At 37.8% G+C, this 14,723-nt stretch overlaps 1 protein-coding gene across 1 annotated transcript in view; it reads left to right on the forward strand.

Annotated features, from left to right (window-relative positions):
• The window catches only part of LOC141925065 (von Willebrand factor D and EGF domain-containing protein-like), a 188,201-nt gene that overhangs the window by 142,866 nt on the left and 30,612 nt on the right, over window positions 1–14,723 (forward strand). The window contains exons 22-25 of the mRNA XM_074828546.1: window positions 8,105–8,200; window positions 8,964–9,059; window positions 11,987–12,082; window positions 13,648–13,743. Coding sequence (XP_074684647.1) covers window positions 8,105–8,200; window positions 8,964–9,059; window positions 11,987–12,082; window positions 13,648–13,743 — 384 coding nt within the window. The remainder of the gene's footprint in view (window positions 1–8,104; window positions 8,201–8,963; window positions 9,060–11,986; window positions 12,083–13,647; window positions 13,744–14,723) is intronic.

Here is a 14,723-nt window from a genome sequence, read left to right on the forward strand (position 1 = left end):
CCGCTTTCAAATTCTTTTATAACTTCAAATCTAATAACTCTTTAAAGTAAAAAATAATTTTTATTATAAATCTGGAGACTTTTCTAGCTGGGATCATTCTTTTTTTCAAAGCCAATTATATTTTAAAATAATAAACAAACATTCTATAACTTTGAAAAAGCTCTTTCTGCTTACAAAAATGACATATTTATTTGATAGTATCTAATCTATTGAAACCAGGGAAAGATTGTGATCTTGCTTACCCTTGCTTAAGGCCAGATTCATTCTACTAAAGTCATTACATTTGAAAACATATAAAAATTCTGTGCGAAAGAGTAAAATTGACTCCTAATTCTCTATATAACATATATTCTAGGAAAAACTAATTGTTCTGCTGCCTTAAAAATTACTTTTAAATATCTACCTAATATCTTAAATACAAAACTGAACTTGTCATCTGAAATGTATAGCACCAGAAGGGTTTTCACAATATATTGAGTTATTTATTAGACAGCTTAGAATACCTCCGTGAAACAATAGTATTATGCACATTGTTGAAGCAATTAATTCCCTGACTTAGCTATCATTAATTACACCTTTTATTGAAATTCCTCTGATGTTGATATCTTAATTGGCCTTTCACTACACAAAGCAAAAGCATTTGCATCATCTATTTCATTCTCTTTCACGTATGGTTTCTCATGCTCTGCGCACAGAGCAGACAGGCATAGGGGGGTCTCAGCCGTGATGTGCTGCAGAGGACCTTGCAAGAATTCCTTACTGTGAGCAAGGCTTCGTGGTGGTGTAAAGCCCCCAGCAATACTGCAGCCTTCTGAGCTCAGTGCTGGAGATATATTACAAAATGTGTTAAGAAAAGGTTACTATAATCTTGGGTGCTATAATTTTTGCCAGTTTGCACATTTCTGAAATGCCCCTACTAAAAGGACTTAAGGTTACTTGGCACAAAAGACTCTGTCTTTGACCTCTGTTTGATACCTGGATCTAGAAAATTACCAAGTCGCTCCTAGCACTGGGAAGTCCAAAGCAAGTTTGACCACAGAATGGCCTCCCCTCAAAGACCAGGCCCATGTACATATGAATATTTACGAATATGGGCATACGGCTGCTCTGTGTATATTTAGTGTGCCCATCAGTATAGTCCTTAAAACATAAATCTGCCTCTGCCTTTTACTGTCTCACAAGACGACATGTTTTCTTCAATTACTGGTACTACTGAAAATCTCTCTGGAGAGTCCTTAGGATGAAATACTTTATTACCAACATCATTCTCTGTCTCGGGGCTTGATGACACAATACACAAACATCCTTTATTTGTCTCTTGTCACTGACCATGTCACCTGACTCGGTAATAAGCCTGTCTGCTCCTCACTTCTGCTTCATCCCGAGCCCCTCTGCACACCTGCGAGCAGCACCCTGGAGCATGGCCAGAAGTGTGAAGAGCACCCATTGTACCTCCAGCCACTGAAGTCTCTTCCCATGTCAGATGCAGCTAATTCATCATGACAGATGAAGTTGAAAGATGAGGATAATTCCTTGGATTAAGACCTGTTATAACCTCACCTATCAGCACCTTACAGTAATGCTTCCACAATTGTACCAACTTCCCTCAAAGAACAGGAGACAGCAAAATGGAGCAAATGATCAAAGCTTAGATGAGACCAACGTTCGCAAAATCTTCAGGCTTCAGTGCAACATCTGTGGCAAGTGAGCAAAAATGTCAACAGACTCAGATACTACTGATAGTTGTTACCATCCTATTTGATATCAAAATTCATGGAGATAAAAGAAACAGCCCAGTTTTAATACCTGTGGAGCTTGAGGGGATGTGACCTTTGTTTAATAAGAGTGTCTGAAAATACCCTAAGATAATAAATACTTTACCAAGTGATATTTATCTTGTGGCAGAATAGACATTTTTTTTTTCCAGTTGTGCAGATTCAAAATCAGGCTTGGAGGACGAGTACGTAAAAAATAAGCAGCATCCTGAAAATAAATTTCTCTTCTAAAGTAAATTATACCACATTTTATGTCTGTAATAATCTTATCCCTTTGGATAAGCGCCTCAGTCTTCCTGTTATGATTTAGTTGGAAGTCTTCTCCCTCTACTCTGTCTTCCTGCTTTGGGAATCACAGACTAACAGGAGTCCAGGCTGGAAGAGACCTCTGGAGATCATCAGGTCTAAGCTCCTACCTTGTTTTGGAAGAACATAGCTAGATGTCAGTGTCTTTGGCTTATATGCAGGCATCTAAACTGAGATATGTTCAGATGCTTTTAGCAATTTCCATTTAGATCACTCCCTTCACTACTGACAACTTTGTCATCTGTAAAAAGCAGGACCTTGCTTTTGCTTATCTTGCTTTGGCGTAATAAGCAATACAGATTCTTAATTCTTTCACTTCTGGCAGCAGTTACTTACTCTGCAGATGGGGTGAGATGAAGTAGATCCTCAAGGCTCTACTCATCGCTCCCATGACCTTTCCTACAGCTGACCAGCTTCCCAGCTTGTAGAGCTCTTTCACCTTCCTGCAAAAGGCAGTATCACTATTTATTAGTGGCCTAATGTTAAGACTAGTCTGCTAAACAGGCAAGGCCTTGAAAAACTTCATTTCAGAGTAGTATTTTGGAGACAGCCAACATCACCTACATAATAGTAAAAAATAAGTAGAGGACATAAGGCCTACTGTAGTCCACTGGATTCTCCCACACATTCTCTTGCAGAAGATGTTCACTGGCATTAGCCAAGGGTTCCTCTGGTGATGAGGGAGGTTACTAAATACCTAATGTTCACTTTGGGTGCCCTTTTCAAGGATATATACCATAAAGGCAGTGGATTACTCTGGTACACTCCTAGCAGTTCTACAGGGCAGCACTTATCACCTGCCAAAGCGCACTGCAGAAATGTTGTAACACAGAGCTTTAAATGTTTCAGCTCAGTATGCAAATCAAATAAAAACCTAGTACTTTAATAATGCATAACTAGTCCAAACAAGATTGTTTTCAGAATGTTTCTGATATTTTGTCTAGTGGCACATGTAACGCAGCACTTTGTAACATTTGAGGCTAATGCTCTGAAATATTTGTTAGTGGTGTTAGTCACCTTAGAGCAATTATTCATTGTCCTGCCTCTGTTCCCCAGCCTACAATAGGGACACAGGCCTGCACTTTCAAAGATGCTGTATCCACTAGACAAGAAAATAAATGCTGCATCTTCCCTGGGCTCGGTTTATTCACTAGGGTCTGTGCATATGGCTCTGAGAGCAGCTGTTGTATGTCTTGAGCTCCTTAGGGTGCTCTAAGGTGGAACATGTCCTTTCCATTCGATAACAGGGTTGAAGTTAACAAAAAATTCTGCTCTGAGCATCATTGTTGTGATTGTTTCTGAGAGACCTAGACCCGAAGACTGAAGAAAGATTACACTTTAAGCCAAATTTCTGGTCATCCTTGTTTTTATTTCTCTAACCCCAAGTTCATTCGATTGGGATTGTCTGGTTACTAAAATTGTACAATTAAAAAGTCAAAAACTCAATTCTGTAGAATACAGACAATTATTTAAAACTATTTTGGATCAGGTGATAGTTAAGGACTAGTATCTTTCTAGTTTTTTAGAAGTCATAAAAGTTCCTCAGAATTCCTATGGAAGATAAAGTCATGCTACTTTAGAAATATTTTCTTAAAAATATTAAGTCAGTAAAACTCTGGGATATTTTATAGGCTTTGAACAGTATTTTCTAAGGGAAAGGGAAGTCTAGAACAGTAGTAGACATGCTTTCTGCCCAAGAAATAGAGCAGCATTGCCTTGACATTACAAAACCACTGTTCAAACAAAATAATTTTCAAAATAACATGAAAGGTGGAGTAGTGGGGAAAGTATTATGACCTCAGGAAGAACAGCTGGGTGAAACATGCAAAAAAGATCAGGTAGCTGACATCATCTGTTCTGACATTTTTACGTCCTAAAAGCTCTGCCGTATCAGACCAAAAGTCCTTCCCCTATCTCCAATAGCTACTGACAGCAGATGTCTGGCAGTATATGGGACAGATATGGGGATACTGTCCAGAATAGTCTCTCAGCAAGTTATGGATTATGTGCTTCAAAAAGCCCAGGTGATGCCTTTCAACAGAACCCTGTTCAACCTTTCCAGACCACGTCTGATTTTGCAGTTTTGTATCCTATCCCCTCAAGTCATGTCTTTCCCAAAGACCTGATCTATTCACTTTTTATAACTATAACAAGTATATAACTTTGGTTATTCCTGTCACCTTTTTCTGCATCTTTTCTACTTTTTCTATATCTTTTCTGAGCTGGGGATTCAGACCTGAACACGGTATTTAAGATGCAGCTCACCATGGATACAGATCATAATAAAGTCTGGCATTTTGTGCTCTGCTCATTTCTTACCAATTCCTAACACTTTATTTGCTTTTTTGACTGCAGATGAGCACTCAGCTGACATTTCACAAAACAAAATCCATTAGTACAACCTAACCAGAACCATTGTCTGCATTTGTATTCCCAATTTAGTCAGTCAAGATAATCTTGTTAATTTTCTATTTGCTATGATGAGTATTTATTTTATAACTGGGCTCTGGACTGCTGGACTATTTAAATATGCACAAGTTATTTTAATTGCACTATTACATGCTTTAACCCTATGCTTTATTTCCCTTATCTGTGTATCCTACATGCAAAAGAAAAGCTTCAGTCCACAACCTTTCAGAAGGAAAACCAATAACTTGGTAACTTTCTTTTCCATTTTTTTTTACCTCCCTTGTGCTGCACATATTCAAACTTCATCTGTGCATTTAGAAAATTAGATTAAAGCATCTTTGAAAGAAAATAAATGTACAATGATTGTATGAAACAAGGTAGACTACTCTCCTTCCAGTGAAGTCTGTCCTGACCTGACTGGTTTTCAGATTTTTAAATGGAACAGCAGGTAATGCTCTCACACCTCTGAGCCTTGTTTTAGTGGCACACGTCTAGGACCTCCTGTGCTGGACGGCACGGGGAGTTTACTCACTGTTGAGATGTTAAGCAATAACTCTGTCCTGGAAGCCATTTGCTGATTAGGCTATTGAAAATGGATGAAACAACAGAGCATCTGTTAATCCTCAGTACCCCCAAAGTTATCGTAGAGAAACTTATAAAAACTGCATGATCTCATTTTAACGGAAAAAAAAGTTTTGAAATATTTCCCAAAAACCCTTTTCAAAGAAAACAATAATGGACTTCTCCATTTTCACCTCCAGATTTTAAATTATAAACATAAACATACGCACATTTGACAGCAAGATTGACCATTTGCAGCAATGTTTTCCTCTTTACTGTTATTTTATATCATCCAAAACCGCTTAGTATAAAAACACTGCAATACCTTTGTACAATTTACAAATGTTTATGGAAAAAAATATTCATTCCCAAAGATGAAAGATAGAAGTTTTAGAAAAGAATTTGACACAAACAATATATTCCTATTACGGAGGGAAATGTCTTTTAGGTGAATATTACTCTCGCTCCCACATTTCAGCCAGTGTTCAGTTTTTATCTTTTGCTATTCATCAGTAATAGAATGGTTTTAAACATTTTACTATTAAATGTCACCATAAGAGCTAAATGTTTTAATATCCAGAATACCATGTTCTTTTCTGACAGTTCAGATGCATCTCGCAATGTGTAAAGGCCAGATGGAAAGTATTCTATTCAAATGGACACATTCACTTTAAGTGCTACATACAAAACATGCTGAAATAAAGCATAATATGTTTGAATACCACTGTGCTTGGCACAGCACTTAGGCACCTGGAGGCTTTATGCAATCATCATCCTACAGGAAAGGCAATCACATTTCACGTACTTCAAAAAGAGTGCTACATTTTTCCCAGGTTTTGTGTTTCCCTGTCTCCATGAAGAGCATATTAACCAATTTTACCTACTGTTAATTTCTAATTGCAAAGAAATCCCTTTATAAACAATTCCTGTGCTTACCCAAGCCCTGAAGAGTGGAGATGTTTCAGGTGGACGTGTGTGCAGCGGACGGGTCAGCGCCCTCCTTTCAAAGCCCTACGCCTGTCATTGACCTCAGTGAGATCTAGCGCAAGCCCCCAAATGCGACTGATGGCTTATAAATATAGTACTGTAATTTTAAAGGAATAACAAATTTATTTGAAAATGGGTTCAATGTCTTTCCTTTTCTTCCACTTTCCATTTCACCATGGACTACTACCTGCTCTTCAGCCTAATAATGCGAGACCCTGAACTGCCTGAGCCTCTAACCTGCTCCAACAGCTGCCACCAGTGGCTGAATTAGAAAAACTTTAAGAAAGTTTAACATTAACTGCTTAGATGGGTCTAAATCAAATCTATTTAGTTGTCCAGACAATGTACATTTTTTTAAATTCTTTTTTTTTCTCACAGATGTACACTTCAAATTCCAGCTAAACACATGCTGAATTGCAAATGTCTAAACTTTACAGCGCATCAAATCAAAACTAAATTTAGCTTAATGACATTCTCAGCATGTATAGTATGGATCTAAACTATATCTAGTGAGTTTTCTGTTCTCAAGCTTGTCAAAACCTAAAGTTATTTTAATGCAACATTGAAAATGTCACAGTTAAAACTGTATGGTAATCAGAAATGTAAATACTAAAGTACCTGAACAGCAGATCTAGTATCAAATATATTTCTTTAATGTTATTTGTGTTGGAATGGTTTATTTAAAGGTACTTTCTTGGAGTTTGTCTTTTTAACTGCAATTGGAAAATGTGTGGTGGCTTTCATTATTTTTTTTTTTGGATACCAAAGTTCACATGCAATGGCTTTATCTGAAAGCTTGGTGATAATCACAAGAGGTGAGGAGGCCTTCAACACATGAACTTCGTTTAAATTATGTGGTGTCACTAGTATCTGTCCTTCATTTAGCTTTCCAATTACAGAGTCCATTTTCCAGTTTTAAGAGCAAAATGTGGTACATTAGGGTTTTTTCCCTTGTAACAATACTTAAAATGAAAGATGCTTTGTTTCAGATCTCTTTAGCTTCATTTTGCATTTTCCTTGGAATAACCTTGCTTAGCTTCATATCCATTATAAAAGACAAAACTCTGCCAGTAAAGTGTGCCAAAGTACAACATTTTTCTCTGCATTCACTTCCCAAACACAAGGAAAGATATTTTTCATTCTGTGAGGTGACTTTTTTTTCCGAAGGCACAAGAGCCAGCTGACACACATGCCTTACTCTGCTCCTGCACACAGCACTTCTTCAAGTGTCAGTGATCGTCTTCTACCTTCAGTGGTCTTCTCCCCTCCCCTCTTGCGTTTGGCATACAAAACTACCTCTTATTTGAGGGCTAGAAATAGAAGTGTTCATGAATCAGATGTCAGGTTTATGAGACTAAACCTTCCAGGCTCCCTGTACAATAAAGCCATTAGGCTCATAATGATCAACATCTAAAAAACAAAGAAGTGTCTTCAGCAAATAGCCTGTTTCAGGAGCTGCAGCACTTTCCAGCTTTACAGAAGACACCTGCTCATCCTCTTTCTTCCACAGAATGACATTGCATATAGCAGTATGTCAAGAAATCATTATGTAACTTGCTGCTTTGTCTGCGCACTTCACACTACTTCTTATTAAACATTAAAATTATTGCTTAAATGTTTGTCATTTTGCTGACAAATTCCCATACAACTCTTCTATGCAGAAGAAACACTTAATCTCTGCTTTAGTGTAACCTCTGACACCTGTTAAGGCTTACTGAATATCCACAAGACAAATTTGTAGAGAGGAGTGGACAAGGTCTTTAGTAATAACTACATTTATACTTGATCTATCCTTAGACTTCAAAAATACATACTTAAAAATGTGCATACTCAGAAGTTAAATATGATTATGTTAAAATCATTCCCTTGCAGACATTATAGAGCTACTCATTAGTGCTGTATTACTAATGTGATACTTTTATCCTGCAGTGTTTTCCTCAGTAGCCAAATTACTTGTTGAATTAATAAAATGGAATGAGAAAAGTAGTAACAAGTGCTGTGCTCATAACCACACAGAATGTAATATTTGGACTGGTTGTTTTTTTTCTCACATTTTATTCTTGCAGTGCTGTGTGATCCACCATGTGAGCATGGAGGAACTTGTCTATCTCAGAATACTTGTTCTTGTGCTTATGGATTTGTTGGTCCTCGATGTGAAACAAGTATGTATGAACTCATTCAGGCTTTTGTCCTCATTGCATGTTTGAATTTGCAGAAAATTAGAAGACAAAAAAAGCCTTTTTACTTTTCTGTTTCCCCTTAAAATGATGATTGAATACAGCAAGGAAATCAAAGTATCATATATTGAAGTAATACATTAGCTAAACTACTTCAGAGCGTATATTTACCAGTAGCATAGTTGTATTATGTAAAAATATGCACATCTATATAAACATTTTATACATAAAAATGCTTCTAGAAAAACAAACAAAAAAGCAAAAACTTCCATGTTATTTATAGTAACATTTATTAAATTCAAGGTAGTGTGAGGGAATGCAGTAATACTAATTTGGAGAACACAAAAAGACAACCATACCTATTAGGAGTCAGGTTATTGTGCAATACAAGTTACAAAAGAGGTTCAATATATAGAACATCTGGGAAAAAAATCAGCTTTCAAACCCTTTTATATTAGCTGAATGGCAAAACATATGCAGCTCATTATTACAGGCCTTGCTGCTTATTTAAATATCAGGTTGCCCTTGACAGGAATATAATTTTATCTCTGAACCAGAGTAGCTGGAATACTTAAAAAGCAAAGAATTTTAGATGCAAGACTTTTAACAGAGAAAGAAAACCAAGGAAAGGGACAGATACATCCCTCAGTTTACCTCTTGGACTAATACTATTAGTTATTTGCTGTAATAGAGCAACTTTAGGATCTGTACCAGTGTTACTGATTTTCATCCTTTGCATATTTTCCAGTGGTGTGTAACAGGCACTGTCACAATGGTGGGGTCTGTGTGTCACCAGATGAGTGCAAATGCAGAAAAGGATGGAGCAGCCCTTCTTGCGAAACCGGTAAGTGGTTAGAAATGACTGGTCTCGTGTCTTTTGCTGCCTAAAATCTGTGTGATTCCCGCAATTCAGCAGTCAGACTGGGAATTGCTTAAAGAATTAAAACATAAGAACAGGAGACCTAATAAAGGGCAAAACCTTGGAAGACTTTGAGTTTATGTAAGTATTCATGAGTTTAGATGTTTATCTAAATCTCAGGGTCACATAGAGGAAGCCCACAAACAAAACGTTTTTGCGGCTTTTTAAGCTTGTGGAGTTCTGGAGTTTATTCTTAGCATGTACAAAGCCAAAAAGAAAGCTATTCACCATTTCAGAACTTACAACCTTACTAGGCAGCTGCTACAAATGAGACTAATTCTCAGTGGGACTCTGGAGATATGTTGATTTACAGTCTCAGCTGTCACAGACATAACCTCACTCTTTGCTGGTCTTGTTCACGGAGAGCTCAAAGAATGAGCCCTGCCCCACACCCGCAGTGGCAGAGGTGAGGGCAATGCAGCCATCTGCACTGCTCACGACCTGTGCAACTTCCAGTTGGCATTGCTTTTAACCCTACACATTTCTTTCAAGGTATGATTGTGGGGCAGAAAAGGTTTGGCTTTTGCTGATTTTTAATGATATGCAGTCAAATCTGAGTTTAAAAATACAGTTTATGGAGGCAACAATAGGAGGCCAGTTTAAGTTAGGACAAGAACATAAGCAAGCAAACATGACTTCTGCTGCTAAGTTATCAACTACATACACATTTTTAATACTACATAGTCTAAAGAGGAAAAGGTAACTAGAAAGGTAAGCTATCAGAAGCTGAGACTGACTACTAAGATTTTTGTGGTCCAATTCTTGGATTCAGTTTTGCCATTCCAGAAGATGGCTTGTGACTGTATGAGGCAGAACAAAAGCCAGTTTGCAAGGAGAACATAACCACTCACCTCCCGAATGTTAAACGACCTGCTGCCACTGCTGGAGTTCACACTGCTCCTCCTGCCTGCATCTCATACTTGCAGAGTACCTACAAAAGGCATCCACAGAAGCGTGCGTGCTCAGGGAAAAGCCACCTTCACCCGTCAGTACAAAATGACAAGGTGTAGATTTGAACTAGGTACCTATTTCTAGTCAGAACTCATAGTTTTGAACCTTGTTTTGAATAGATACAGCTCAGACCTTCCTCTCAGGGTCTAAGCACTAAAAGCTGGAGTACATGTTTTTCCTACAAAGGCACAGCAACTACAGCACTCACCTGGGACAAGGCATGCAAAATAGTGCAATATTAAAAGGAGCGAGAACAAGGAGTACCTTAATCAGTGCCAGACCTCAAGGCTACAGAGGCAGTCTGCCTCTGCCATAGTGAATATTAAATGACTGAGACACCTTCAGCCTACATTACCTTTCCTGGAAGGTAAGAGATGTCATTTTAACCTCCACCTCCCAGAGACTGCTCTTCCTGTAAGTGTTGAAATGACAGACCTATTGAGGACACATAAATTAACCTAGCTAAGATTCACGGTAAATGCCTGGGATTGCCACTAGCTATTCTGGTTCCCACTATCTCTTCTTTTTCCTACCAGAGATTACTCTTCTTGTGTTCTTCAAATTTATTTTGGGGTGGTTTTAAACAGGATTATTCCAAGAGGAGGACAAGCAATAGCAGCAGAAGCAGTAATTTCCAACCCAGAATAACAGCAGCAGGATTTGTTTGTTTGCCAATACCTTAGGTGAAAGACTATCAGGCTTACCTCTCCGGCACTGTTTTGTGTGCACTACACAGAGTATTTTGTGGATACTGTTGGAGTTTCCTGCTTTAAGTGATGTGATAGGAGTCTCTGGATGAACATAGATGTAGAAACAAAAAAAAATGGCACTTAGGGGACTTTACCAATGGAAATATAAACACTGACAGAGTGTGGACATCTGTGAACTAGCTAGGACAATGAGGCAACTAATCCAAATTCACCATTAGCGATGAATTAAGTCCAATTTTGACTTCAAAAGTGATTGGCGCTTAGTCAGAGAGCCTCTCATCTAGACTACAATTTCACTTTTTTTCTCTTTTCAAATTGACATTTTATTTCTCCTTTAGTTCATCTGAAACATTTTAGTGACCCTTAATTTATTTAAGCTTAAATGTATTTAATGTATTTAATGGGCTATTCTGTAAGATATAAAAGACAAAGGAACAGAAACAAAAAGACTGTTTTAAAGTGTCACTCTGCTTTACAATGAAAACTTTATCAGATTCCTTATTCTTCACACACTGGCTTCCCAACTAAACTAATTTGCAATTCTAATACTTTTTTTCAATGGTCAGGTACTTGCCGCATAAAAATATGCAAGACAGCTTTTAATTCCTAATGCTGTTATATCATCTACTGTAATAACAGATCAATAAAGAGGCAAAGGGAGCTCAGCCAGTGGTTTTGTTGGTGATGCATGAGCCAATACATTGTGGGAACAGGCATTTAAATGAGGCAGAACAAACGGAGGTTTTGCAGGGCATACCCATTCAACCTCATGGAACTGCCACGATGCTCTGCTGAACTCAGACAAAGCAGCAAATGGTTAATACCTCATCTCCAGGTCATCCAGGCTGTATGCAGTGTGACTACATTTTACTACCTTGGGATCGTGTTTGGTGAGGACACTAGAGTGGAAGCAAATGAACTGTGCAAATCAAAGGAAGACATCAGAAATAAATTATTAAATTATATTTTATTTCATCCCCCAAGCTATGCTAAAGCACCACTGAAACGCTCTCACAGAGTTGCCAATGAACAAATGCCTCAGCACAACTGACCAGCAAGGATTGTGTGAAATTTATCACAATATTACTAGAAATGTTTATTCTAATGACGTGTGTAGCCACAGAAGAGTACCTGCGCTAAAAATTTCAAAATGATAAGAGATGCATAGAGTTATCTTTTATTCACATACAGCTGTGTGCAATCCAGTGTGCTTGAATGGAGGAATTTGTGTACGGCCAAACATGTGTACATGTCCTTATGGTTTCTACGGGCCACAGTGCCAGAGAGGTAAGTTCTATGTATCATCTCAATAAAGGATCCAGGCTTAAAATATAAACAGCAGCCTAAATCATTACCTGCCCCCACATGAAGTATATCCAGAGACTTTCCTCGTGCTCTTTCGATGTTATAGTCTGTTGCAAATCCACATTATATTATTCTTAATGGTATTGTGAAGGAGTAAGCACTTATTTATAATGGCATTAATGATAACTAAACAATTAATCTAAAACTATCTGAAATCAGTGATACCACTAATTAGCAACTATTCAATTAAATGTTAAAGCATGGTTCTATTTTGTCTATTCCGTGTACTCCATAGTGTGTACTATACTGTGTTTCAGAGCCAGATGATGATTTATCTTCAAATAGGGCTCACAATATCACCTGCTTGACTATCCTAGAATGTAGTCGATGGGAGACTTGTATAGGGCTTCTTCAGATCGCTGCTCAAAGATCTGATCAAATATTACTCTGCCTGACATAAAGCAGGACCTGATTTTGAATCCCTGTCCTAAAGGGGAGAGCTCTAAAGTGAGGCTAACAGTATCTTGGGCTTCTTGCTCACTTTGTGCTGCAGAAGTCAAATTAATGAATACTTTAACTACACATTAGCTTAGGCAGAATAGACAGGAGGGAGGAACTTATGTTTAGGGCTCAAATAGCTGGAAGACCCCTGTGCTTATACCATTTGTTTTTCATTCTTTTGAGCATGGCTCTAATAAACCCTCCTGAATCTGGGAATATAAATACACTTTTATTACCAAACCTGAACTATCTCAATATTAAAAGTTCATTTCTCTTTCTCTCTCTTTTGTTTCCCTGGAGTTCTTACATGAATGCAATCCCAATGCATTTTTTCACAAGTGAATGATTCACACACAAAAATCTAATTGCAAATGGTACTTGCTGGAAGCTCTTTGGTTTTGTGATGTTGGGGGTGAAGGAGAGAGTGGAAATGATACAGACTGTAATTTGATGATCTTTCTCTTGAGATTCAACATGGAATGTGATTTTCAACATCTAGGTGATTTGAAATTTTTATTCTTAATTGTTACAGTTTAGACAAAACTAAAACTTGAAAATAAATATCCACATTTGTGGGATATAGAAGTGATATGGGGATATAGTGGATGGATGCTGAAGAAAAGCAAAGCCCTTCACTCTGTTTTACTGAGAAGGGGAAAAAATAGCACCAAAACCAAGATAGCATATATCAAACACTGATCTATATTTCAAGGGCAGAAGACCTTGTAAAAGTCCTTTAGTTAGAGAGTTAGAAACCTAAGAGATTTTCAGGAATATTCTCACCACTGAACTCCAAGTATCTAAACAAGATCCTTAGGTGCTAGAATGTCCTACATTCTTTCCACAAACAAGAAATAATCAGGATCTCGAGCTAGGCATCTGCCCAAATCACCCTTTCGAGAGACATCTTCTCTACCCCAACTAAAGAAAAAAGCCTCTGCAGACTGGTCTCCCAACACAGGCACCTAAATAAGGAGCCTATATTTAGGCAATGTTGATCCCCTGTGTGATTTCAGTGCACAAAACTTTTGCTTTCCTTTCACTAGCTGTTTGCATCCCCCCTTGTAAGAACGGTGGTCACTGCGTTCGAACCAATGTGTGCTCCTGTACCGAGGGCTACACTGGAAGAAGGTGTCAGAAAAGTAAGTTACAGTCTTCCCTTTGGAAAGGGAACATAAACAGTTTTTCACCTTTTTGTGCATGTTCAACAGCACACTTAGTCTGGATTTACACTGTGATCTCCTATATTTCTATCAGAGCACATATAGCACTATGTTATGTCTAAAACCAACTTGTTAATTAGAATAACATTAAGTCAAGTCAATGTTGGGAATAGAACATTTTGCTACAATCCTCTCTAAATATTTCATGCATTCAGAATGAGTAACACTTGTATTTGGAGATGAATTCATTATTTTGCATTAATGATTTTTTTTGGAAAAATTTAAAGCCAAAGGCAGAGCAGCTGACTGAGATCCTTAAAAATATTAGAACATAATACTTCTAGCTTAATTAAGACAGTCGGTTAATAACGCTTCAGCCTTCCTTTTGTTCTTGTCACTGAAAACTCCCTCTTCACCTTAGCATCAGTATTCATATTTAATTCTTTTATTCTTCGGGGGAAATAGGTTATTTTGGCACTTTTACAGACTCTATTGCTCAACAATATCTGTCACCTAGGGAATTTAGGATATGTATGTGAAAACTTTTTTTTTTTATTATTATTTCTTAACCAGTTTGAAATTGGCAAAAGGGGAGCTGTGAAAACAACCATTCTTGGCAGGAAGAATCTGTACGTTTCCAGAGCACTTTATGTCTCTCACACACAGAGAAAAAAAGCTAGTAAAAAATTCCTTCCAGCAACAAAAGCCCTCTCAATCCCCATACTACAGCTCTCCCCTCCTTCAGCAGGGAGAATCAGTGCACAGTTCTGCCTGGCTGCAAAGTACACAATTGAACAGTCTGTTCTGGCAGGAACAAGCTGGAGGGAAGAAAGGAGGAAAAAACCTTATGTTTGGCATCTTGTTTTTGAGGTTAGAGAACATTAGAAAAGTGCTGTTTCCAGCTTTAAACGTACTGCCACATCTCCAGACAGATCAAAGGAAAAAGAGGTGATCATGAC

This window comes from Strix aluco, chromosome 6 (genome assembly GCF_031877795.1).
Source record: "Strix aluco isolate bStrAlu1 chromosome 6, bStrAlu1.hap1, whole genome shotgun sequence".
NCBI classification, from domain to species: Eukaryota; Metazoa; Chordata; class Aves; order Strigiformes; family Strigidae; genus Strix; species Strix aluco.